The sequence below is a fragment of the Camellia sinensis genome, chromosome 2, assembly GCF_055761805.1.
Source record: "Camellia sinensis isolate YWXY chromosome 2, ASM5576180v1, whole genome shotgun sequence".
NCBI lineage: Eukaryota > Viridiplantae > Streptophyta > Magnoliopsida > Ericales > Theaceae > Camellia > Camellia sinensis.
In genome coordinates this window covers 99,638,344-99,663,069 of record NC_138962.1, presented here as the reverse complement: position 1 = coordinate 99,663,069, position 24,726 = coordinate 99,638,344, and the positions used below count along the sequence as shown (strand labels likewise).

The following is a 24,726-nucleotide window of genomic DNA, read 5'->3' as shown; positions in this document are numbered from 1 at the left end:
GAGATTTGTGTGATGATGCTTTTCTATGGTAAATGCTTCTTGTGCTTGCAGTACAGGGATTCATTTGAGTTCCAAGGATGCATTTTCTCTAGCTTAAGTTTGTGCCTAGTTATTTGCCATATTAATTGTGACTAGTTGGAAAGCAAAGTACAGAATTCATTTTAACAAGGATTTGTGCAGCCCTCATAGTAAATTTAAGCTACTATTAAAATGCATATTTGTCTATTTAGAAACAGCATGAAGAAACATAATACAATCACTTGCAGCCATTTATGCCCACATACCACCTGTAGAAATTTATTCTTTGCCTAATTCTTATCAACTTTTAATTTCAACAGTATTTCTATGAAACCAAGTTCTTAAATTATTAATTAACCATTACTTTTTGACTAACACAATTAAAGACTTCAGAAGATATTTGGAGCAAATCATGGTAACATATTCTTTGGGCTCATGTTGAAAATAAGTTCTCTCATGGGCATATTGTCATGCATATGATGTGGAAGTTATATACTAACAAACAGCAGGTGAATACCATATAAAATCAATACAAACATCTGCAAACCAAGGAAGCTGAAAACCATGAGTAGTGCCCACATCATGTGCCCCTCCAGATTGTGCACCGTGAATTCCAAATTGGAAACAAGGTTTGGGAGTTGATCTCTTGGACACTGTGAATTCCAAATTGCAGACATATATATGATTCTAAATTGAAGCTAGAGTCCACTGCTTTGCAAGACACAGATATAGGTTCCAAGCTCTATTAGTCCACCGCTTTGCAGGATAGAGATATAGGCTTCAACCTCAGTTGGTTAACCCAGAATTATGATAGAAAAAGCAGGGCAAATTAGAGAATTTGCTGTTAGATTCGCAACACCTGCTTGCTTCCATTTTTTTATATAACTAGAACAGCAAGTAGTTCTAATAATGGGTAGCTTAATCACACACAGAAAATTTATACAACTGATTTTTATTGCTCTTATCTTATGGGCATATTGTCAAACAGACGTTGTGCAAGGTGTATCTATGCAGAGAAAATCAACAACACAACAAAGAATCATACACACAGCAACCGGTAGCAGATTGATACCAAATCAAAAACGGCAAAAGAACAGAGAATGCAAAACTCAAAACCAAAACACAAAGTAACAGATTGTATGAATCCAAAGAGAAAATTACATACCTTGCGGTTTAGGGAACGACTTTGGGTACCGACTTCAACCAACTGATATTGCAGGCTTACATGGAATTTTGTGCCTCCAGAACAGTGCCGATCACACCGCCATGGACGAGCAGATGTTGGACAATTGAGCGTTAGATTCACGATTGCGTTTTGACGCTTTTATATATAGGTTAGATCATCTCCAACGGTGAACCAAAATTGGCATCAGATTCAAATTTTGATGGAAAAGGCACTTTTTTATGCTCCAACCGTTGCACCAAATGAATATCAAAATGAGAATTCAGCAAAAAAAGTATCAAACTCAGAACAAGATAGGGATTTTACCAAATCACTGTTACTGACCGTTGAAAGAGGTACACCGGTCAACCAGTCGGTTGCCCGGCCGGTTGACCAACCGGTCAACCGGTTCATCAGATTATGCGATGGGTTTGAACTGTGACGGGTTTGAACTGGTTGAACTGATGGGTTTGAACTGGTCTGTGGCCTGAGTGTTGTTGATGAACCGGTCAACCAGCCGGTTATCCGGTCGCCCGGTCTAAGCATGAGAATGGTAGGTTTCAACTGCTTTCAACCGGTTTGGTTTGAACAGGTAGAATTTCAGATAGGTTTATTTTTAGATAGCTTATTTTGTGGACTTGGAATAATTTGGAATAATTTGAAGGGTGATATAAATTTTAATTTCATTGAAAATATAATTCAAATTGTTATCTTTTATATAAATATTTTAAAATTAGTCGTTTCAGTAAATTTGCCGTTGGATGGACAGAGTCTTTTGACAATTTGCCATTGTTATCTCATATACATATTTTAAAAGTAGCCGTTTTAATAAATTTACCGTTGCATGAACAGAGTATTTTTAAAATTTACCGTTGATAATGTGTTCTATAAAATATATCAGTTTTGTATATCAAGATGACAGAGTATTTTATTTTGAGAAGAGCATTACATTGTATGTTGTGAATTTTGTTTCTTCTGTGATTTTTCTCCTTTGAAACTTTAATTTATATTATCTGACTAAATTATCTGATTCTAAGGTTCAGTATTGATTGTATATCATTCTAATATTTTTTACTATTTTACATATTGTATGTACTGTATTTTTTTGAAATTATGGAAGATTTTCAAATGTTTGAAGAATCACAAATGTTTCAGCACAACACTGATATTAATTTTATGTCAGAAACTTCGCGAGAACAGAACACGCAGAGCAGTGATAATCATTTCATTTCAGAAACTTCTCGTGTTTCTCGTGGTAAAGCATTTACAATTATAGAAGATGAAACTTTATGTAGACCTTGGTTAGCAGTCTCTCAAGATCCCATTACTGGTAATAGTCAGACTATGGTTATATTTTGGGAACGAGTACTTGTTAATTTTAATTCACAATTGAGTGGTGAATCAAATCGAAACCGTATTTCTTTGTCTCACCGTTGGTCTGCCATGCAAAAGGCAATTAATAAATTCTGTGGTTTTCTTGAACAAATTCAACTGAGGCAACAAAGTGGAACAACTGAGGCAGACATGGTAACATTTATTTGTGTTATTAAATATCAAATTTCTTCTCTAAATGTATATTTGTTATTAAAATTGTTGTAATTTTTTTTGTAGGTCGCTGAAGCAAAGCGGATGTATCATGCAATACAGAAAAAACACTTCACATTTGATACATGTTGGGATATTTTGCGCCAAAGTTGTAAATGGGATGAATTTCGAACACAATCCAAAAAGAGTACGCAACATGCTTATCCATGTTCTAATCCACCAACTGGAGAATCTGATGCATTTCAATCCAACCAGAATAATGTTCTGCACGAAGAACCATCTAATCCATCAACACGACCAATTGGTACTAAAGCAGTGAAAGAGAAGTTGAAGAATCAAACAACCCACGATAGTAGATTTGATGAAATGGCTGCCAACCAATCCAAAATTGTTGAAGTGTTATCAACTATTTCCGCTAGAACTATTGAGCGAGATGAACAAAAGGCGATCGACCGTGACCAGAAAGCTGCAGACCATCGAAGAAGGGCCGAAGATAGGGAGGAACAACTAAAACTCCTATCTATGATGAATGAAAGAGAACAACGAAATGAAGATCATAAAATAATGTCAATGGACATGACAAATTTAAATCCAATGCAAAGGGCGTACTACGAAGATCTTCAACGACAGATTTTATTTCGAACAACTAATAGATTGCCTTGAAAGGTTCTGTATTTACTGGTTTCATCTATTGGTGTCATCTATTGGAAAAGGAAACGGAAAAACTGTGTACAATTATATGAAATGTCTCACTTGCCTTTTCCATTTATGTAAAATTAGAAATTAATTAATTTGTTCTCAGTTTTTGTTTCTTGAGATGGTTGCGTTCTATTCTCTACTACTTCTTTGGATACCATATTGATTGGTAAAAACAAAACACACCAATTGCTAAGTAGTTATCATGAATGAAATTCTTCTTCATGGATATGTCAGATAAGGGGCTCATATTTTTATTTTTCTTCTACAATTTCGTACAACTATCTAAATGGGTGTTGTTCTTCTGTTACGCAATCAAGTCCAAGGGCTACATCTTCATATTGTTATAGATGATTATAATTCTAAGGTTTTATAATTTCACCCTTCATTCAATCTGCGTCTTATCTTCATCTCAATGAATCTCCTCTGTCTGATTTCTCAAATAAGAATATGTTGTACATGTACATACAGTATTACAGATAACTACTTACATATAAATACATCCTTTATTCTTTTCTTTGGTTACCATTACACCTTTCAAAAACTTTCATACAAATTTAAGTAATCAAAAACATTAATAACATATTACAGATTATGGTATGAGTGAAGCTCGAAAAGATGGTGCTAAAGTATTACCAAGGCAAGATCATTTTATATCACATAATATTACAAAATCAGTACATTCATAAAAGAAATTTACCTAACAAAAGGTTGTGAAAATAATACAAGACAAAACAATGGAACCACATAATGGCACACCAATCAACAGTCATTATCTGGTTGTGGTGGAGGAGGGAAGTAGTGATGGTATATGTCATTTACGCGATGCTCAATTCTATCAATGCGATTGTTTGCCACATCATGACGTCTTCCAATGTCCAAACAGAACTCACCAAATTGTTCAATTAATGAGTTCTGTGCAGTGGCAAATGTCTCAAACTGAGTACCCAACGAATTGACCTGATTGGCCATTTGATGTTCCCATTCAACGCGTTGATTATAACGTTGTTGTTCTATGGCCAAAAAATCAATCCAATATTGAGGTGGTTCAGTTGATGGCATCACATTGACAGGAGGATCTTGTGGACCATCATCTGGTGGGACTTCATCCTCTGAATCTTCTGCAGCATTATCATTTCCCATTAAATTGGCGGCTGCACCAGCACGATTCACAGTATATTGCGTAATGGGTGAACGGATTTTGATCCCCATTTCATTTGCAAAATGAACCTTAAAATATTTGAAAATTTTTGTCAAGAGTGCCCCAAACAGTAATGACCGGCACATTTCTTGATTTGCCAGCACCATTTCTTTCATAATTATGTAAGACAAATCTAACTTCTGCCCAACCTCAAAACAGTATAACAAATAGGCATTAAAATATGGGACCGCATCATGATGTCCTTTTTTCGGAGTGACATTTTCTACAATCCACTGGTAGAGGATCCGAAGATAAGATTTTAAATGTCTTGCTTGTAGACTAGTTCCAGTAAATCTGTTCTGACATATACCATTACCGACAATATTAACTAACTCAACCTCAGTCTGAAAATGGGTATTTTCATCACCTACCTCAACTCCAATAATGCGTGCCAAAGTAGGAACATCAAACTGTACACCCTTTCCTTTCACATATGACAAAAGAGTAAAATTTCCATCTTCTTCATGAGTAACTCTTAGGTGAACATAAAAAAGGGATACTAGCCGTGGACATACCTTTTGGGGTAAATTAATTAAATTTAGCCATCCCATTGATTCAAGTTTACTAACTAGTAGTGTATCATATTGAGGTGGCAGATTGACCCTCCTCCCTGTTACAATAGGTCGGCTTGAGAAATTTTGAAAGGCTAGTTCATGACTTTCACTAAGAAATTCATCTGTAGGATATGACTGATTTTGAGGCTGCTGTTGTTCGCGTCGTCGAGGGTTAGAACGTTCACCAGCTTCTGTTCTCACTCTTTTAGTTCTAGGCATGATGTGAATATCTGTTGAATTTTAATAAAAATGTGTTATAATGAAGTAATTAACATAAACACTGTCTTTTAAAATGCTTACTGAAAACATGAACTTAGAATTAAAATGTAGACATGTATTTTTAATGAAGCATGGCCACTGAAAATTTAAGAACATAGTAATGTAGTATAAAGCATGCAGACTCTCTATTCAGTACATATCAAATGAATGTAGCTCATGTTTTAATAAAACATGCACACTGAAAATTCAGTATTGTAGTTGAGGTTTTAGTAAACTACATTCATTTTATAGAACTACAAAGTAACATCAAGTAAAAATCAAAATCTTGTTCTGTAGTTCAGGTTTTAATAAACTATATTCATTTTAAAACCATTAAAGTAACATGAAGTAAAAATCAAAATCTTGTTCTGTAGTTGAGGTTTTAATAAACTAATGTCATTTAAAAAACATTAAAGTAAACTCTTGTTCTATGGTTGAGGTTTAAATAAACTACATTCATTTTCAAAACATAAAAGTAAAAAACATTCATTTTCAAAACATGAAAGTAAATAAACTCATGTTCTGTAGTTGAGGTTTTAATAAATTACATGCATTTTCAAAACAAGAAAGTAACATCAAGTGAAACTTAAAATTCAATTCTGTTGTGCAGGTTTTAATAAACTACATTAATTTAGAAAACATGAAAGTAACATATAGTGAAATTATGTTCCTGTCTTCTGTAAACAAGTTGAACAATTGAGTGGCATGCACACTGGAAGGGGAAAAAAAAAAAATTGAAAGGGCCGGTTGCCCAACCGATTGCCCAACCGGTTGCCCCGTGAATCACCTTGCTCTTTTAATGCTGCCTTCTTGTTCTGTTTTGATGATCCTGCCTTGTTCCTCTATTCCTACTGATGCTGCCTTGGTGATGATGTGGATTCACACTTGAAAATGTAGAGTGTCTGGTTAGAGGGCTTCAGTGAAAACATGTGAAATGTGAATGTGGTGATGGCAATGTTGAGCTGATATAGAGGATGGTAGGTGGTTGAATTGATAGGTGGTTCATATAATGAATTGTAGGTGGTGTGATCTTCTGAATGGTAGGTGGTTCAATAGATGATTTGCCACATATAGTACAATGACTGTAGGTTAAATGTTCAATGTGGCAGAAAAGTAGGTTGAATGTTCAATGCATCAACATCAATAATTTACGGAATGGCACAAATAATTGATGCCACAAATAATGCACAAATAATGTATGGCATAAATACATTGAATAATGCACACATAATGTATGCACAAATAATGAAAATGCATTGAATTTAAAACAAATATACATACAAATACATTGAATATACATACTGAAATGCATGCAATCAGTCCAATTATGAATATTGAAGATAAATCCTTACAAAAGCAATTATTTGAATGCACAAATAATGGCATGCATGATGAATCCCACGAACCAGACCCTTAATTAATTGAATGCTTCATTTGATGAAAAAATTGAATGCTCCAATCCTCACTTCTTAAAAATGCCAAACCCTTAATCATCAAATCTTTTTAAAAATTCCAAACCTATTCCCAAAAGTTTGTTTCAACAAATTTGGTAAAAAGCTTTTTTTTTCCTTGATTTGATGAAAGAAATGTAAAAGTTTGATTTAATACAAGTTTGATGTAGATTGGAGGTGATTTTTACCAAATTTGTCATCAAATTTTAATTTGATAAAAGATTGAAGATTCTTAGGAAATGTGTGATTCACTGTTTAAGGATGGAAGGGAATCAATGAGTAATGGTAGGAATATAAATACAAAACACGAGACACATATGTCTCATATGAAATGTGATGTACATGATATGAGATCCACATATAAGACTCATTTCATGTAAAACATATGTCATATTCTATATTTGATATTTGTGTTCCTAGACTTATTGGGGAATCAATAGTGAAGCAAACTTGCAACTCCAAAACAGAATTATAGAACTCCAAAACAGAATTGTCATACTGAAATAAATTATTTTGATGATTGTCATAAATTGAACAGAGAACAATTATGAATATTGAAGATTGGATCACCACAATAGCACATCTAATCACATAACTTCTGCGTTACTTGGTTAATATAGTGCATCATAATGAAGATTACAAACAAGACAACCTTCTATTTCTTTACTAAACAAAATTACAAAATATATCTGTGGTGAATCTAGTTTTCACCGCGAAGATGCCACATATGTTCTATTAAATCATTACAGAGTGCATGATATGCATTTTTATCCCTAATACCTAAATGACGAGACAAAAATGATTCAAAGTCATTGGTAGGAGTAGAGGAAAGTTGCACTAGTGTGTTGGTAGATGAAATTTCATAATCAAAATCAAGGTGCTCCTCCCTCTCATCTTCAACAATCATATTGTGTAATATAATGCAAGTCTTCATTATGTTGGCAAGCATTTTTGGATCCCAAAAACGTACAGCACCACCTATAATTGCGAATCGAGATTGGAGGACTCCGAATGCCCGCTCTACATCTTTCCTGGCAGACTCTTGCATCATTGCAAAATGTTGTCTCTTTGCTCCTTGGGGAGAAGAAATTGTTTGAACCAGTGTTGCCCATTGCGGGTATATACCATCAGCAAGGTAATAACCCATATCGTAACTATGTCCATTAACAGTGTAGCGGATAGGGGGATCCTTACCTTGGGCAAGATCAGAAAACAAAGGTGACCGGTCTAATACATTCAAGTCATTGTGTGACCCAGGCATTCCAAAAAATGCATGCCAAATCCATAAGTCATAAGAAGCTACTGCTTCAAGAATAAGGGTTGGCTTTTTTTGATGGCCTACGTATTGACCTTGCCATGCTTTTGGACAATTTTTCCACTCCCAATGCATGCAATCTAAACTTCCCAACATACCCGGAAACCCCCGAACCTCGCCAATAGCAAGTAACCTAGCAATGTCAGTTGGTGTCGGAGATCTCAGATATTCTACTCCAAAGATTTCAATCACTGAATAACAAAATTGTTGCAAACTTTGAATCGCAGTGCTTTCCCCAATACGTATGTAATCATCAACTGCATCTGCTGCGACACCGTATGATAATATTCTCATCACTGAAGTCATTTTTTGTAGGGCAGATAATCCAACTACATGAGCTGCATCTTGTTTTTGAATAAAATATGAATTGTGTGCTTCGATTGCATTCAAAATTCGCAAATACAAAGGACGACGCATTCGAAAACGTCTCCGAAATATTGTAGCTGAATACACTGGATTTGCAGCAAAATAATCTGCAAACAATCTGTCATGACCTTGCCTTCTATCTCTGCGTATATACTTGTGACCTACAACAGAACCCCCTATTTTCTTTGAGCTATCACTTGACTTAAGAATCTGAAGCATACTACTGGTATTCTGCTCATAAGCTGCTAAAAGTGTGATCATATATTCATCATCAGACTCCTCATCAGAGGAGGAGGAAGAAGAAGAGGATGAAAATGAAGTAAATATCATGGATTTCAAAGTATCCATTATCCTCTGTTTTGTTTAAGATACAATCCTTGTGTTTAAGCTATGATCCTTGTGGAGTTGTCTGGCATATAAATAATAATGTGTTTATATAAGATTTTAGAAGAAAATAATTATTACGGGTAAACCAATGGAGGGAAAAACAAATAGGAAAAGAATTAGGAACAGAAATGAAGGGAAATCAAAAATAAATAAATAAATAAATAAAGATTACCGGTCGACTGGCCAGTTGACCGACCGGTCAACCAACCGGTCGCCCCCTACCAGTTCACATCGGTCAGTTCACGTTGGTTGGTTCAAACAGTTCAGTGGTTGGTTCAAACAGTTCAGAAAGGTTAAAAAAAAAAAATTTCCTCTAACTAGTCGACCATCCGGTTTTCCTGAATGAGATTTGACGAAGGTGAACCGTTGGAGCGTGAAATATCAAATTAAGGAAATGGCCATTTTTTAACTCAGATTTGGTGAAACATTAGGTGAACCGTTGGAGATGCTCTTATAGATTTAGATTATATATATTTTTTGTAGTATAGTTTGCAATTTGAATTTATATACATTTTATATATTGGAATTTCACTTCATTTCGTATTTTTAGTAAAGACTTTAAACAATTGGTAAAAAAATTGCAATCATAAGAATCAAAGAGAAAAGGTGCTTCTATTTACACACCATATTTTATCTCAAGACAAACCATTACTCAAGGTACACTATTAATATTTTGATAAATAAATATTTCACTTAATACACACCATAAACTTCCATATTTACCCTTACTCACACCCCATCCACAATCTACTTCCCATGTTTACTCTCACTCACACACACACCCCACCCACCTACGATATTTCCATCTCCCCCTTCATTCTCTATTTAAACCGGTAATGGAATACACTTTCTTTTCTCATCAAAGACGTCGTCGGTGGTGTGCTCAACATAGTTAGAAACAACTTCACATTGGAGATACAGTAGGTGAGTTCTCATTCGGCTTAGATTTTAGGGTTTTATGCACTTTATTCTATTGCCATGAAATTTGTATTAGCATGATTCAGTTTTGGACCGTTCGACACTGGAATTTCGAACCCCAAACATCTGGACGGTCGATTACTGTTGAACAACATGTGGTTCGACACTTGACTTTTGAACAATAGCCTTTGGTCCAGTCAATTTATGTCGAACATGTTCGACATCTTACTATCGGATGTTGAATGTTGAACACTAACAACATGTTTGATGTTGTACTGTCGAACAGTCTCTGTGTTTGGGTTTTTTTTTTTTGTCTTATTGATTTCTTTGTTGTGAATAGTAGCTAGAGGGCCAGACCAATTCCTCTGATGAAAGGGAACAGTCTCTATGTTTTAATAATTTTTTTTTCTTCTTGATTATTTATTTATTTATTTTTGTTAAATTCACTTTTCTTGAACTTAAAGCAGAGTTCCAAAAAAATGGTTAGTAGAGCTTCAAGGGCTTTTAATCTGTGTTACTTTCTATGTTTGGCCAACCTTGTAGTTATGAAATTCAAACAAGGTTGTTTAGTTCAAAGGAGAAATGCATTGGCCTACCATGTGTAACCGATAGGATCCATGCTTTTTGGTGTATAGGGTTTGCTCTTTCTGATGCCTTGTAAAGAATTTTGACTATACAAGGTTCACACTTTTAGGTGCTCTGTACAGGTTGGCCCCCTTCTAGTGGTTTGTTTATAAAAGAACTTACAAAAGGTAGATTTTAATATAAAATTAAAGATTTAAGGAATCCAAGCTTACTCTTGTTTTTTATTTATTTATTTATTTTTTTTTTGAACACCCAAGCTAATTCTTGTTGTAATGCCCCAAATTTTCAGCATAATAATAATTCAACAATCACGGCTCCTTAAGGTAAAACGGGAATAAATTCCCCACACTTGCATTACATGATCATGAGATTCATACAAATAGTTCCTCATGCGATTATACATTCGATGATTTCTAATACATGAATCTATAGCATGTAGAACATTCAATCCAAAACCAAATAAATTAACACCCTCAAGGGTTTACAATTTCCAAGACTTAAGTCTGGTTACACAAAATGGTTACTCAAACCCACACAAATATAGCCCTTGGCTTACAAACAGAGTCACAGCAAAATGAGAACGTTGTGCACTCAACACACACTTTCGCGCCCTTAGTTAGGCGGAATCACCACATCTTTTCCTGCACAAAAATCCCGTAGGGTGAGCATAAAGCCCTGTAGGAAATTCTTAACAAAGTATATACATTTTATACAAGTCTCAAGAGATGAAATGCACATGCCATGCTATATCTTTTTGAAAGTAAATCACATCTTCATCTTTAGAAAACCATCATGCTCAATGATATCTTGCAATTTCAACTGTTCAAAATTTATCAATTTAATTCAAAGGGCGGTAAATACGACTCTGGTAATCCCTAGGTTGGTGTCTGCAAGTAGGCATAATTAGCACTACCAAAACCCCACTTTACCGGTCACTAACCGGAAGGGAAGTGGTGCCTCCTCCTGCGTGTTTTCGGTCTTTCACCCTGGACACTCAAGCCAACTTAATCAATTTCATATACACCTCCTATCCGGACTTAGCAATGTATTTACCCCAAAACCATTTCAAGAAAACTTATTTCACAACATTCTTTTCTCAATACAAAAGTTTTCAAATTTAGATTCAAAGCTTAACATAATCAAATGAATTGATATGCCAATGTAACGATTATCAATGCAATGTAACATTTCTTCCATGCTCAATTCTTCCACACAATATTACCATTGTGATCACAATTCCCAATCCTCTTTTCAATGCAATTTCACAAGATGAATATATATACTTTTATTCTAATTCATCCAATGGATAACATATTTCTCACATTTCGAGCATTCTCAACAATTTAGTTATTTCAAGACTATATCAATATTTTGGACAACAACTTCCAAAATCACAATTCTCATATTTCATGAAACTCGTCATTTATATAAATATAAATAAGAAATTTTCCAAAACATTCATTCATTTTGGCTTACAAAAGAAACTTGGCCATGACATCCGTGGATTCTTAAGATCTTTTAAAAACCCCCAATTTCTAGGTTTTCTCACCACAACTATACTCCTCCAAAACATTTGAAAGAATCTCACCAAAAACATCTTTCTTCAATCAATATAGTTCAAAACCCTCAAGTGATTATTTAAAAAGGAATAAGGGGTAAACCCACTTTCAAAATCACTCATCTTCTTGAGCCAACAATCAAATTTCAAAACTATCAAAGCAGGATTTCTAAAATCATCTAGATCTTGCAAATATATATATATATATAACTCTAAGAAAATCCCTACCTCAAGTTTTGAAAAAGAAATGAGATTAAATCCCCAAAATCAACGGTGTCGAAACTTGATCTTTACTGCACACAATGTAGCTCTCGAGGAGTTCCTCAACTTTGGTGAAGGAACTATGGGCAAAACTCTAAGGGATTTAAAGAAATCAATGTTTTGATCTAATTTGGTGTAGGGAAATGTAGAGAGAAGGGAGAGAAAAGGGATTTTTAGAGAGAGAGATATATACAGAAGTGAGATACATTCTACCCCAAAGAGAAAGAAAAGACAAATTTTCAGACTCAAACAGGCATGCACGTGCAGCCTTCATCCACCACATGTGCAGCCCTTCTCCCGCACCTGCACTCCCGCACTTGCATATAATGCAGCCTTGAACTCCACCCTTCCCTATTTTCCGCATGTGTGGCCCCTCTCCCGCACGTGCGGCCCGAGGCCCCGCACGTGTGGCCCTCGCCCTCCAGCCTAAAAAATCCTCAGCTCAACTCTAGACACTCCGGACCCGACCTCGCACCCTCCGAAACAAGTGAAATACTCAGGATCGAAATAAACACGAACGATAGATTTTTGGGAGGAAGTCACTGCTGGAAATCGGACTTTTAGTGGTGTTTAAAAAACGCCGCCATATGTATCAAAAACGCCCCTAATTCCTTTTGTGGCGTTTAGTACCAAACGTCGAAGCTGCGGCCGTCGCTGTAGCTTTGCGACGTTTTAAAAATGTCGTGATATTAGTATAGGAGGTGTTTTAAAAAACGCCGCCAAATGTCCCACTATACACACGCTGACGTCACCAACAATATTTAGCGACGTTTTTGAAACGCCGTCGTATCTGTTTTAAAAATATAACCGTTATTGTTGAGGGTTTAGGAGGCGTTTGTAGAAACGCCGTCATATCTCTCTCTTTTTTTTTTTTTTGGTTTTGATATTGTGCTAATTTTATTTGATTAAATTAAAAAGAATACCTGTAAGAAAATATTGAATTTGGTTTCTCATGCAATTAATAAAAAAATACCTGTAATAAAACTAACATACAAAATATTAACTCCCATTCAAATACCTGTAATAAAACTAACATATAAAATAATAACTCCCATTCAAATAACAAATGAAGCATTAATTCAGTTTCTCATTCAAAAAAAAACTAACAAACCGTTCTTAAGTAAGAGACTACAATTTGTAAAATTTTGATTCCAGATCTGCTAAAATGAAAAATCCATCCATCTTGTCATAAAACATAACCCACCAAACTCAATTCTTATCTCAAAACTGCCACAAAAAGTAAATTAACTCCTCTTGAAACAAAACAATTAGATAAAAATAGTATACCTACGACAAAACTCAAAGGCAGAAAAATCTCACTAGAAGACTCCTAACCACTTTGAGAAGTTTTCAAACTCGGTGTAATCGCTGTCGGAGATCATAGTCTGGTACCATGCCTTTCTTGCAGACTTGCTTTTGGTAGCCTCTTCCTGTTAATGATGAAAAGGTCAAAATTATTCATTTAGAAAAAAGGATCCAAATGAGGCCAATTGTCTTCATATAAGTTTCTATGCACTGAATGTTATTGACAGAACTGCAATTCTCATAAATAAACTGCAAGAAACGGCCAATTATCCCAACCACCAATATCCCAAAACCAAAAGTTGGGATTTGATAAGCAACATTTTGACTGAAGATAAAGAATCTTCTACAGCCATAAACTGCACTGAGCACCATTAATAGAGGATATAACCAACAGGTGTAAACAATACAGACTAGCCACCAATATCATGTATAATATAACCAATAAGAAACATGACACTAGAAAATTGAAGGGAAATGTAAATAACATGTAAGCTAAATATTATTCACATTTTGTTTCCCTTTTGAACTATTGTTGACTTAAGAGCTTTTATATATGTCTTAAGTTGTGAAACATTGAAAATGTTCTGGTTTATTGGAAGTATGTTTTGGAACTTGCCTCATATGGAAGTTGAATGTAACATTGTATATGTTGAATATATTGTTGAAATTGGAAAGATAGTGCATAATGTTGATGCATGTTGGAAGTACATATGTTGTTTACATATTGTGAAATGTCTCTTGTTAAAGGGATGGGATGACCGGTGATGGGTCGAATTGTTGAATGTTAAAATGTGTAACATTGTTTTAAATGGAGGAAAACTTGTTTTTGAAAACTTGTGTGTAATTTCGGGGACGAAATTCTTTAGGGGGGGAGGTTATAGCGATCCCGAGTTTACCCTTGTTATACAGTGATCCGGACATGTGTCCGTGGATGTTGGTAGTTGTTTATTATTTTGTTTACATCCTTTTAACTTCGTAAATTGAGTTATAGGATGTGTTGACAAGGTTTGTTACAGGTTGGTTGAGTTTAGAAACCAAAACTAGTTGCCCAGATTTTGGCTTGTACGCTCGAGCGGGAGTTTTGGCGCTCGAGCGGAGATTACACCCATCCAGTATTTTTCCTGTGCAGCGTTGTACGCTCGAGCGTGGTATTGGCCGCTCGAGCGGGGTTGTCTGAGTGACGCTTGAGCGTAGAGTTGGAAGCTCGAGCGGAGGCCTGGTTCTGTATAGATGCTGGGAGAGTGCATCCGGCGCTCGAGCGGAAGTTTCGACGCTCGAGCGGGAGTCTGTGAGTGACGCTCGAACGGGGTGTTTTACGCTCGAGCGGGAGACTGGGTTTAAGTCCCGAAATTGTGACTTTTCAAATCACTTTCTACTTTCTTTTCTCTCTCTTACTTTTCCAAAAACACCATTGTTGAGCCTCTCACTCTAGACTCTACCTTCTCTCTAGGTTTTGATCTAGTAGGAGTGATTTGTTCACCTTTGGCCTTTACAAAAAAGTTGTTGATCGTCGAGCGCTTCATTTTAATCTGAAAATCTCGGGTTTTGGAGCACGTTGGGTTTTGTTGTCTTCTCCTTTGGGACTTCGAATTTGAGGTAGGGATATCCTACTCCTCTCTATGGATTTTGTCTTTAAGTTTTAGTATTTTGAGATGTTGGGTTTGGTTGGGTAATTTCGAGAAAGTTTGGGGCTTTTGTGTAATTTTACAAAAGTTGGGGTTTTATTTATGATAAACCTAGATGCATGTTTGGCATAGAGAAATGGAATAAAGGTTGAGTCATTGATGAAAATGGGACCTAAGGGTCGTAATGTTAATTATGGGAATTAACCTAATTATATTGTTTGATTAATTGGGATAATTAATTGTGAGAAATGAGGAGATGAAATGTTGATTGAATATCCATTGTGCATTTATTATCTGTTTAGAAATAACTGCTTTGGGCTATCGGTGGAGGATAGTCGTGATTGTTGTAGACAATGCATGATGATTAGGCAAACGGAAACTAATCAATGGAGTGTGTCATGGAATTTGACGGTTGATTGAATACATTAACTGTATGTATTGAATGATTGTATATAGAACCAATGTGTTTGTATACGTTATGTGTAGAGGAGGAGATGGGGGATGTACTCCGCGGTTTAGGGGAAGATAGGGGATGCACCTCTAAACCGGATAGTGTTGGGAGAAGATAGGGGATGAACTCCGTAGATACAGCTCATATGCTTGTCTAGAGAAGTGAAGATAGAGCTCATATGCTTATCTTTGTGAAGTGTGGATATAGCTTATATGCTTATCTGTGTATATGGGATATTGTTGTTATACATATCTGTTGAGAATGTGGATACAGCTTATATGCTTATCTGTGAATGTGGGATATAGTCTTTATACATATCTGTTGAAATGATGATAGAGCAAGTATGCGTGTCTGTTGAAAAAGGGAAAATGAAAGGTAACTTAGACTCATAAGTCGTATGACATAAATATGTAATTTATGTGAATGTATCAGTGTTGGCCATCTATCAATTGCTAATCTTTTAGTCATTGTTCATGGTTGGTTTAGTGTATTTCTACTGGGCTGTGGCTCACCCTATATGGGAACATCATTTTTAGGTACAAGCAGCATGCCACCTCCAAGGACGTAGCTTGGGAGGCTAGAGGCAGGCGGACTTTTGTTGTTTTGTTCTTTTGATGTATTACATGTAAATCCAAGCCAAGGGCTTAACGTGTATGAGTTAGTACTCTTTTGTTGTAACCAAGTGTTAACTTGGAAAGCTGTAAGCCCATAGGGCATTTGCTTTTGTTGTTAACATGTAATACTTTTTGTAATGAAACTCAGATGAATAGAAGAATGTGGACTTTTATTTATCAATGCATGCCTTTATTAACGGGTTTAATGTTATTATTTTGAGGGCGTTACAGATTAATAAGTATAAATCTACATTTTTACCTTGTTACTTCTTCTTTTTCTTCTTCTTCTTCTTATTCTTCTTCTCTTTCTTTGATAGGTGAACCTATATTTAATAAGAGCAAGTATTGTAATTAATAAGATATGCTATTTGTCAAAAAAGCTTTTGATTAAATGATTGCTCACCTCTTAGGATGAAAATGCAAGAGATTGTTGTTGATGTGACATTGGCCGAACAGTAGGATGACTACTAAGTGAATCCACAACATATCATTCAATAAGAGGCTTAAGTTGTATATTAGCTCTAGGCAATTTAAAGTAATAACTAGTAAAAATAATAAAATACCTGCTGCCTATATAATGGGTTTGATGGTGCAACAACTGGATCAACGGGCACGCCTGCAGCTTGCAATTGAGATTCCAAAAACTGAATTCGTGACTGAAAATCTGTGCGTATAGCCTGAATTTGTTTCTCCATTACTTCATTCATCTTCAGCTTGAACTGCATTTGATACTGTTGAAGTTGCTCTTGAACTTGTTCCTGAACTTGAGTTTGGAAGAGACGATTCTGCTCTTGTGACCGCCTATATCCACCTCCAAAAACATCAGTGGGTGACGGTCCCAATCCAAACGTCCGAACACGGCCAGGTCGCTCTGGGCCCATAACTTGTATGAAGATTTGCTCCTGTAATGCTGCAGGGTCAGTAGAAGATCCCTCCATGTGCTCTGTTAACTCATTCATTTGAGTCTGCAAGTTTGAATTCAATAATTAGCCTCCAATATAAATATAAATCATGTTAAAAGTCCAAAGATAAAGTAGTATCACATACCATAACCTCATTAACTGAATCACTATTTGACGTCCCATCTTTCATGTATGCGGCCATCCACACCTGTGACTGACTAGCAGGAACCTCATTGTTCTTTTTTGTCTCCTATAAATGAAAGACAACCAAAATCTTAAGATAAATAAGAACCAAAGTTTCCATTTAATACTTTGAATGTCTTAGTTTTTAATGCATTATTTCATATTTCTTCACTACATAAAATGAAGAAGAATTTGCAATACATAAGATAAAACTGTCCTAAATACACTGATCACAGCTCAGATATCTGTCCAGTTAAGGATACACATGAAGTACACTCATGTTCAACATAACAGAATATCATGCAACAGACTGAAATGGAATGCTACACTGAATTCAATCAAACATACCTTTGGGATGAATCGGTAGGGTTACAGAAAATGCAAGAGCTGAATGTGTCAATGAGTGCACATGTTTGTGGTACAATATTTTGACTAGTGACAAAAAAGAAGTACGAAAGCAAAGCAAATGACCTAGATAGGAGCCAGATCTACACATACAACTCTCATCCAAGAGATGCACACAAATGCGGACAGGAATAATTTGATCCTAAAACCGACTCCTTGGATAAATGGTTAAGCGGCGTATTTGGCGAAATTCTAGAGGATGGAGAATCATGTATATGCCTAATTGATTGTAGCTTCTTTGTTTTCTCCCTCCACTTTTGGATGTGATAAAAAATTAACAAACTTTGAGACATAGTCTTCAAACTTTGATAGAATAATTATACCTCCAGTCGAACTACTGAGAAAGGCTTTGGGCTTGTTCTATGATGTAATGTCTTCTTCTTCCGGATTTTTCTATTCTTCTTGCTTGATTTCTGTCAAATATGAAATTTATTTAAGATGTTATAAAAAATTATCATATATAAACATTTTTTCACATAAATAAAATTTTACCGACGCACTCTGAGTGCCCCAATAGTAGACCAAAGCCCGCCACTGATCCTCATGTACTCTATCTGGTCGATGAGCCAACCGTTCTGCATCATTCTTGAAGGGTTTGTATCCCATTGTTTTCACTCGACTTTTCCAATCTCTCCATTTCTTTCCAAATGAAGGCATTATTGTTCTCTTCATGGATTCATCTGCATCCGTATGAGCCTGCATTATAATTATATACACTTGTAATATGCAATGTCAACTACACTTGTAATATGCATTTCATATGGAATACAATTGTAACTTATTTCATATTAAATATCCATATATACCTTTATCTCCCTCCATATGTTATCTTTGTTTTGTTTTGGAACATAATGCCAAGTCGTAAAAGTGAGTGCTGCAAGCCTCCCATCTCGTGCCAAAACGCCCAAATGTGAAGCAAGGGATGTGTGTCCTTCAACTACTTGATTCAACTCATTTGGAACAACTTTTAAAATGCCATCTTCACTAGTACCCCATTGACCATGCACATATGTGGGACCCCTTGTCTACTTTTGTGCGGCTTGACTTGAGCTAGGACCTACAAAACACAAAAATATGTATAGGTAGTGGTTATTTCGTACTAAACATTCATAGAAATTACAATGTGGCATTTCCACAAATAGAGGTAAAAGCAAGTCAGAATTTGTCGAACTAACACTTACAAGAGTCACATGAATCGAATTGTGAATTGTTCTCTGCAGAGCTCATTAAAATGTTGCAGTTTTTATATTGGGTAAACATATAATAACATTGTATTCAATTTCTGTCTGCAGTCAGAAATCTACTACAGATTCCCCATCAACACCAATAACTACACCTACTACTACCTCTACTACAACATCAGCAGATGGCTCAGGATCCGAAACAATGTACTGTAGCATAAACAAATTCATGCTCACAGAAACATTACATACTTTACCATTGAAAGTAAAGCATGGCCAACCTACAGTCATTAAGCATACTCAACAAGAACATCAATACATAACTCTTTTCACAAACCAAAAAAAAAAAAAAAAAACCTCTATTCTGTCCTTCGAGCTATCAAAAATCAAGATGACTAAAATTCTCCAGGCAGCTACATTTACCACTATTTTGAGTAGTTGATGTTCAGAATAGTTCACAACAATTTACAACTAAGGCTGTGAATGAAATAGGCAATAAATAGTCGTCCTAATTCACAATTTAGAGCCTCAAAAACAAAATATATATTTTATACTCCCAAACTTACATTCATCAGAGACAGGGTGCCAATGTAAGTCACCTTAGGTTGTGTTTGGATCATGGATTTAGGTAGAAATTTAGAAAGAAAAAGGAAAAAAAGTAAGTGAAATATAACTATATTTCATTCACATTTCACTCATATTTTTTCCTTTTATTTTCCAAATATCTATCCAAAACCATGATTCAATCATAGCCTTAGGGTACCCACATGACAGCATAAAACTATCAATTCTATATCAACATAATTATGTTGTTGGGTAATTAAACTAAACTACAACCAATCAATAAAGGCATCTTCCAAACTAATTGGGCCACAAAACAATTCCTAGTTCACGGGGTCAGCTAAAACTGAAAAGTTATTAATTTTGTCTAATCATGATACGTTTCATGCCTGTTTCCCATTCATATTGACACTAAATCATGTTTTGTACCTCCTGCCCTAACTGACGCGTCAATGAATCCATTTGGTTTTGTTTTCTTTACAAGCTGAAAGTTGATAGTAATAAAAATAGAAACTAAAAACATCTATTACCTAACTTCTTGATAATCAACTCTTTTCATATTATTAAAGTATTTTGTCTCATAAACTGTAAGCAAAAAGTGAACCAAACACCATGGCATAGATTCCCAATTTAAAGAGAAAAAAAAAAGAAGGTTAGTGGTCCCAATATCAAGCGACACCAGGTGGGATCCCTGTGATGTATAAAGTTCATTCACCTCGGTTATAAAAGTTGATATAACATAATTCTATAATGGAGCAGAGTTTGATTACTTATTTCAAATTGTTCAGATCCATGTCCCATAAACTGCATACCAAGAAAATAACTGGAAATAACCAATAATTTTATTCTTCTCTTCAGTGGCAAGTAATTAATAGATCAACTCTGCAACCTCCTCTCATAGGTTACACACATTGGGAGCATAACAATTTCTAATTCTAACCATCCAAAGGTATATCATCAAGCATTTTCCTTTATTTATAGCACACGTGTCTGTGCAAGAAAACTTCGCTTGGGATAATCTACACCATTTTATGAAGAAAGGCATTATCCCTAAAACACGGAATTCATAACGATTAGCACATCGCCTCCAAAGCTACATTTTATTTTTCCTCTGTCAATAAGTTCAAGTATAGTTTATGGTGTCTTCCTTTAAACACACATAATATGCATAGGTTCAAAGAATGGAATCATTTAGATAGAACTGCAGATCTAACTCAAAAACACCATAAGAAAATATCAAGCAAAGTTTATACATACCAGCTGAAACAGAGCCACGTGATGTACTACTGCTACGTGATGTGGTAGGAAGACTGCCTGGTGGATGCCATGATGTCGGTGGATCGGGTATGACTTTCATCTTGAGTGTGGTCTGAGTCTCATCTGAACTAGAACTACTAGAGCTTGATTGCTCACTTTCACTAGAAAAATGGTCGGAGCTAGAACTCATAGATAATATCTATAAAAAAAACTACAAACATAAGAGTAAGGACATGATAATCTATAAATACCTACTGCATTCAAAACAAAATAAGAGTACATGAAAGGTAAAAATGGCCATTTAAAGAAAACTACAAAGGTACAAAAGCAAAGATTTTATTAATATGAATATCCATACAAATGTAAAAGTGAATATGCGGCCAATTACAATATCATATCAGTTCTTCATCATCTTCAAATTGCGCCTCTGTCGATGCTTCAAGAGGTCCAATAGTTTCATCAACAGTTGTTCCATCAATACCTTGCCTAACCCAATCCATGTCCTCCTCACAAGTGAAGGAAGCTACATCTAACTCTTGATCACCAAATCCTTCCACTTCGTTGTGATGTAGTCCTTCATCAATAGTTGGTTGTTCTCCACACACCTCATACAAGTCTCTAGGTTTCATCTTGAGTACAACATTCCAATCTTCATCAACAGAATCACTAACATACAAGACTTGTTGTGCTTGAGATGCTAGAATGAATGGCTCATCACTGTCTTGTTTCTTCGCATATAACAAGTGATTGAAATTAACAAGTATAAAACCAAAATCATCTTGCTTGAGTCCCTTATTGTTATCAATCCAGTTGCACATGAATAACATGTATCTATGGTCATGTGAGTAATACAATTCAATAATATCTGTCGCATGTCCATGGTACGCTACATCACCTTCCACTGGATTAATGTCTTTCTCACTTGCATAGCTAGAAGTCTTTGCCTTCACCATAACCCCACTATTCTGAGTTTTTCTTCTCAACTCACAACTCTTAGTATGATACCTAGTACCATTAATTATATACCCATTAAATCTGGTGGCCTTTTGGCTGGGTCCCAAAGCCAAAATTTTAATCTCTTCTGACAACGCTACATGTTCAGTAGCTAGTAGCTCAACAACCTATTTTTAAAAGAAAGTTATCAATATTAAACATCAATTAACAACTTCAAAAATATAGAAGCACATGGATTGCAAAAATATAGAAGACTTGTGCTTGACATGCACTTACATGAGAATTGAACCATTTGGGAAACTCATCATTGTGCTTAACATGCACTTACACAACCATGGTGGCAAATTGTATGGCATTATAATAACTGGCCAACTGCTATGAGAGACATTCATTGCCTTGAATGGATTGAATCCATCCGCTGCTAAACCCAGTCTGACATTGCAAGGCTCACTCGCAAACTTGGGATACAAATTATCAAAATTTTTCCAAACTGGAGAGTCAGCGGGATGTCTCATTTTGCCGTCATCAATTCGGCCCTCTGCATGCCATCTCATTAAAGAAGATGTTTTGGATGACATAAACAATCTTTGAAGCCTTGGAATCAATGGAAAGTATCTAACAATCTTATGTGGAATTCTTTGTTGCTTCTTCTTAACATCATTCTCCTCCCCCTCGAACTGCTTCTATCTAGGCATATGACACACTATGCAATCATCCATACCAGCTGTTTCCTTCCAATATAGTGAACAATCCCTTGGGCATGCATGTACCTTATGATAATCGAGGCCCCAGTCCCTAAGAAGTTTCCTAGTTGCATAAAATGACTTCGGCAAAGTTTCACCCTTTGGGAACGAATCCTTCAAAAGCTCGAGCAACATCGTGAAAGACTTGTCACTCCATCCACTAAGGCACTTGATGTGCAATAACCGAACAATAAATGAGAGTGTTGAAAACTTCTGACACTCAGGATACAACTCTCTTCCGGCCTCTTTCAATAAATTGAAGAATTTTTCGATTTTCTCATCTGGACCTTGTTTAATACCAGAACTTATAGCCTCGTGAATAAAGCTTGGTGGAGGAAGTCCAAATCCTTCGTATAGCATTTCATAAGTTTCATCACCATCGTTCGAATCAGTTTGCCCGACATTCACATTGTGTGGCACAGGCGATGACAAATTCTCCCCATGAAAAATCCAACTGATGTAACTTGGAAGAAACCCGTTGATCATTAAATGTTCCCCTAACAGGCCTTTCTCCACCAATTTGCATTACGACACCGTTTACATGGGCATGTGACTTCATTCAACAACGGCTTATTTTCACATGCAAATTTAATAAATTCCTTAACCCCTTGTATGTATTTCGGGTGCAACCTATGTTGATTTATCCAAATTTTATCCATCTGATTCTCTCTTACACTACAAATGTCACTGCCAAATCAACAAAGTTCAAAATTACCGTTCCATTTTAATTAATCTTAACCTCAATTAAGTACCTTAGAATGCATGCAATATGACATCATTCACCTCTAACTGGTCTCTAATATGTTGGTTCATCCTACTTTCCCATTCAGGAATGCACAGTCTATATTGTAAAAAGCAGCTCATACCGCTCTGCTCATCTCTAATGAAATTTTGGCAGCATCTCCCCATGGTTCTCCAAATACACGACATAGACTAGGTGTACTGTTACACCTTGTCTAGTATGCACTCGGAGAACACAAGGAGTTGCTACACGAAATCTCTACGAGATGGACTATAAGCAGTAGAACTACTAATTACAATACAGACTTGTGCTCCTGAACTGTCCAACTAGACAATCCAAGAAGATCTTCATTAAAGATGACTAGGTATCTCTAATGAAGATTCTTGGACGGGTCTAAGGCTATTTATGCATGCATGCACCATTAATGATTGCATCCCAGTGGTGCAATCTAAATTAGTACTATCAAGCATACTAGAAACATTTCTAGTATGAAGCATATTAATCAAGAAACCAAAAATTTCTACAATGTTCTTGATAGATTATGATAGATTCAAGAAATACATTGCTCTCTTAAATCAATCAATAATGGAATAATTTTGGCAGGAACTCATGGATGTGGGAAGTTCAAACCCACTACCCAAACCAATAAGTGTACCAAAGTTCGAATACTTCTAATGATGATGATGATGATGATTCAGAAAACACCAAAGAGCAACCACTAAATGAGGAATCACATTCACAATCACAATTACAATCACAATCATATTAGTTGAGGAATCACAATCACAATCACAATCACAATCATAATCACAATCATAGTTATCCACGTTAATAACTATGAAGAAAACTTGTTTGAATTGAAGACCAAACTTCACCATATAATACTACAAATCAAGACAAAGTTACATGCAAGACAATTCCTTCACATGCTAGCTAGATGATTATTTATTTATTTATTTATTTTGGGTCAAATAACACTCCAAATGAAGTTAATTGTATCCTACACTCTCTCAAATTAATCTATCATGACATTATAAAATTAGAAATTAATTAAAGGGTTAATTAGTAAAATGTCTATTCTTATATGGTCATGTGTTATCCAAGATTAATTTTTCTTTTTTATTTTTTCTGATAAGGATATGTTTTGAAAAACTATCAAAATTGAAAAAGGCATTAGCAACAGTGAAGTAAACATAAATACATCACAAGAGGTATTTTGTCCATTTTAATTAAATTGATGAAATGTAAAGTTCAAGAATGAAATAAATTTAAATTATTTATTATTAACTATAAATAAATTTTGAATAAATAATTATAAATATGTAGTAATGTTGTATCCAATGTGCACTGAACTTAGAAGCATGCTATGAGTATAAATGCAGCTTTGATGAAACGTTGAGACAGAGAAAGAGAGAGAGAGAGAGAGAGAGAGAGAGAGAGAGAGAGAGAGTCAACGAAACAGTAAAAAGAGTTTTGATTTGAGAGTGCAGTTTCACTAAAATGAAAGATCATTGATTGGCTGCCGCTA

General features: G+C 35.5%; 2 protein-coding genes and 1 long non-coding RNA gene across 3 annotated transcripts; 1 reads left to right on the top strand and 2 right to left on the bottom strand.

Annotated features, from left to right (window-relative positions):
* Positions 1–417: 417 nt before the first annotated feature.
* Positions 418–1,332, bottom strand: LOC145820225 (uncharacterized). The gene is made up of 2 exons (XR_014361406.1): positions 1,184–1,332; positions 418–983 (listed from the first exon to the last, which is right to left on the bottom strand). It is a non-coding gene; the product is annotated as an uncharacterized LOC145820225 (long non-coding RNA).
* A 961-nt stretch (positions 1,333–2,293) lies between these two features.
* On the top strand, positions 2,294–3,388 carry LOC114300426 (uncharacterized). The gene is made up of 2 exons (XM_028245303.2): positions 2,294–2,707; positions 2,792–3,388. Exons 1-2 carry the CDS (start codon positions 2,294–2,296, stop codon positions 3,386–3,388), a joined length of 1,011 nt encoding a protein of 336 aa, XP_028101104.2.
* Positions 3,389–7,585: 4,197 nt separating this feature from the next.
* LOC145816164 (uncharacterized) lies at positions 7,586–8,914 on the bottom strand. Its single transcript, XM_082912424.1, has 2 exons — positions 8,299–8,914; positions 7,586–8,079 (listed from the first exon to the last, which is right to left on the bottom strand). Exons 1-2 carry the CDS (start codon positions 8,912–8,914, stop codon positions 7,586–7,588), a joined length of 1,110 nt encoding a protein of 369 aa, XP_082768550.1.
* Between the last annotated feature and the right edge of the window lie 15,812 nt (positions 8,915–24,726).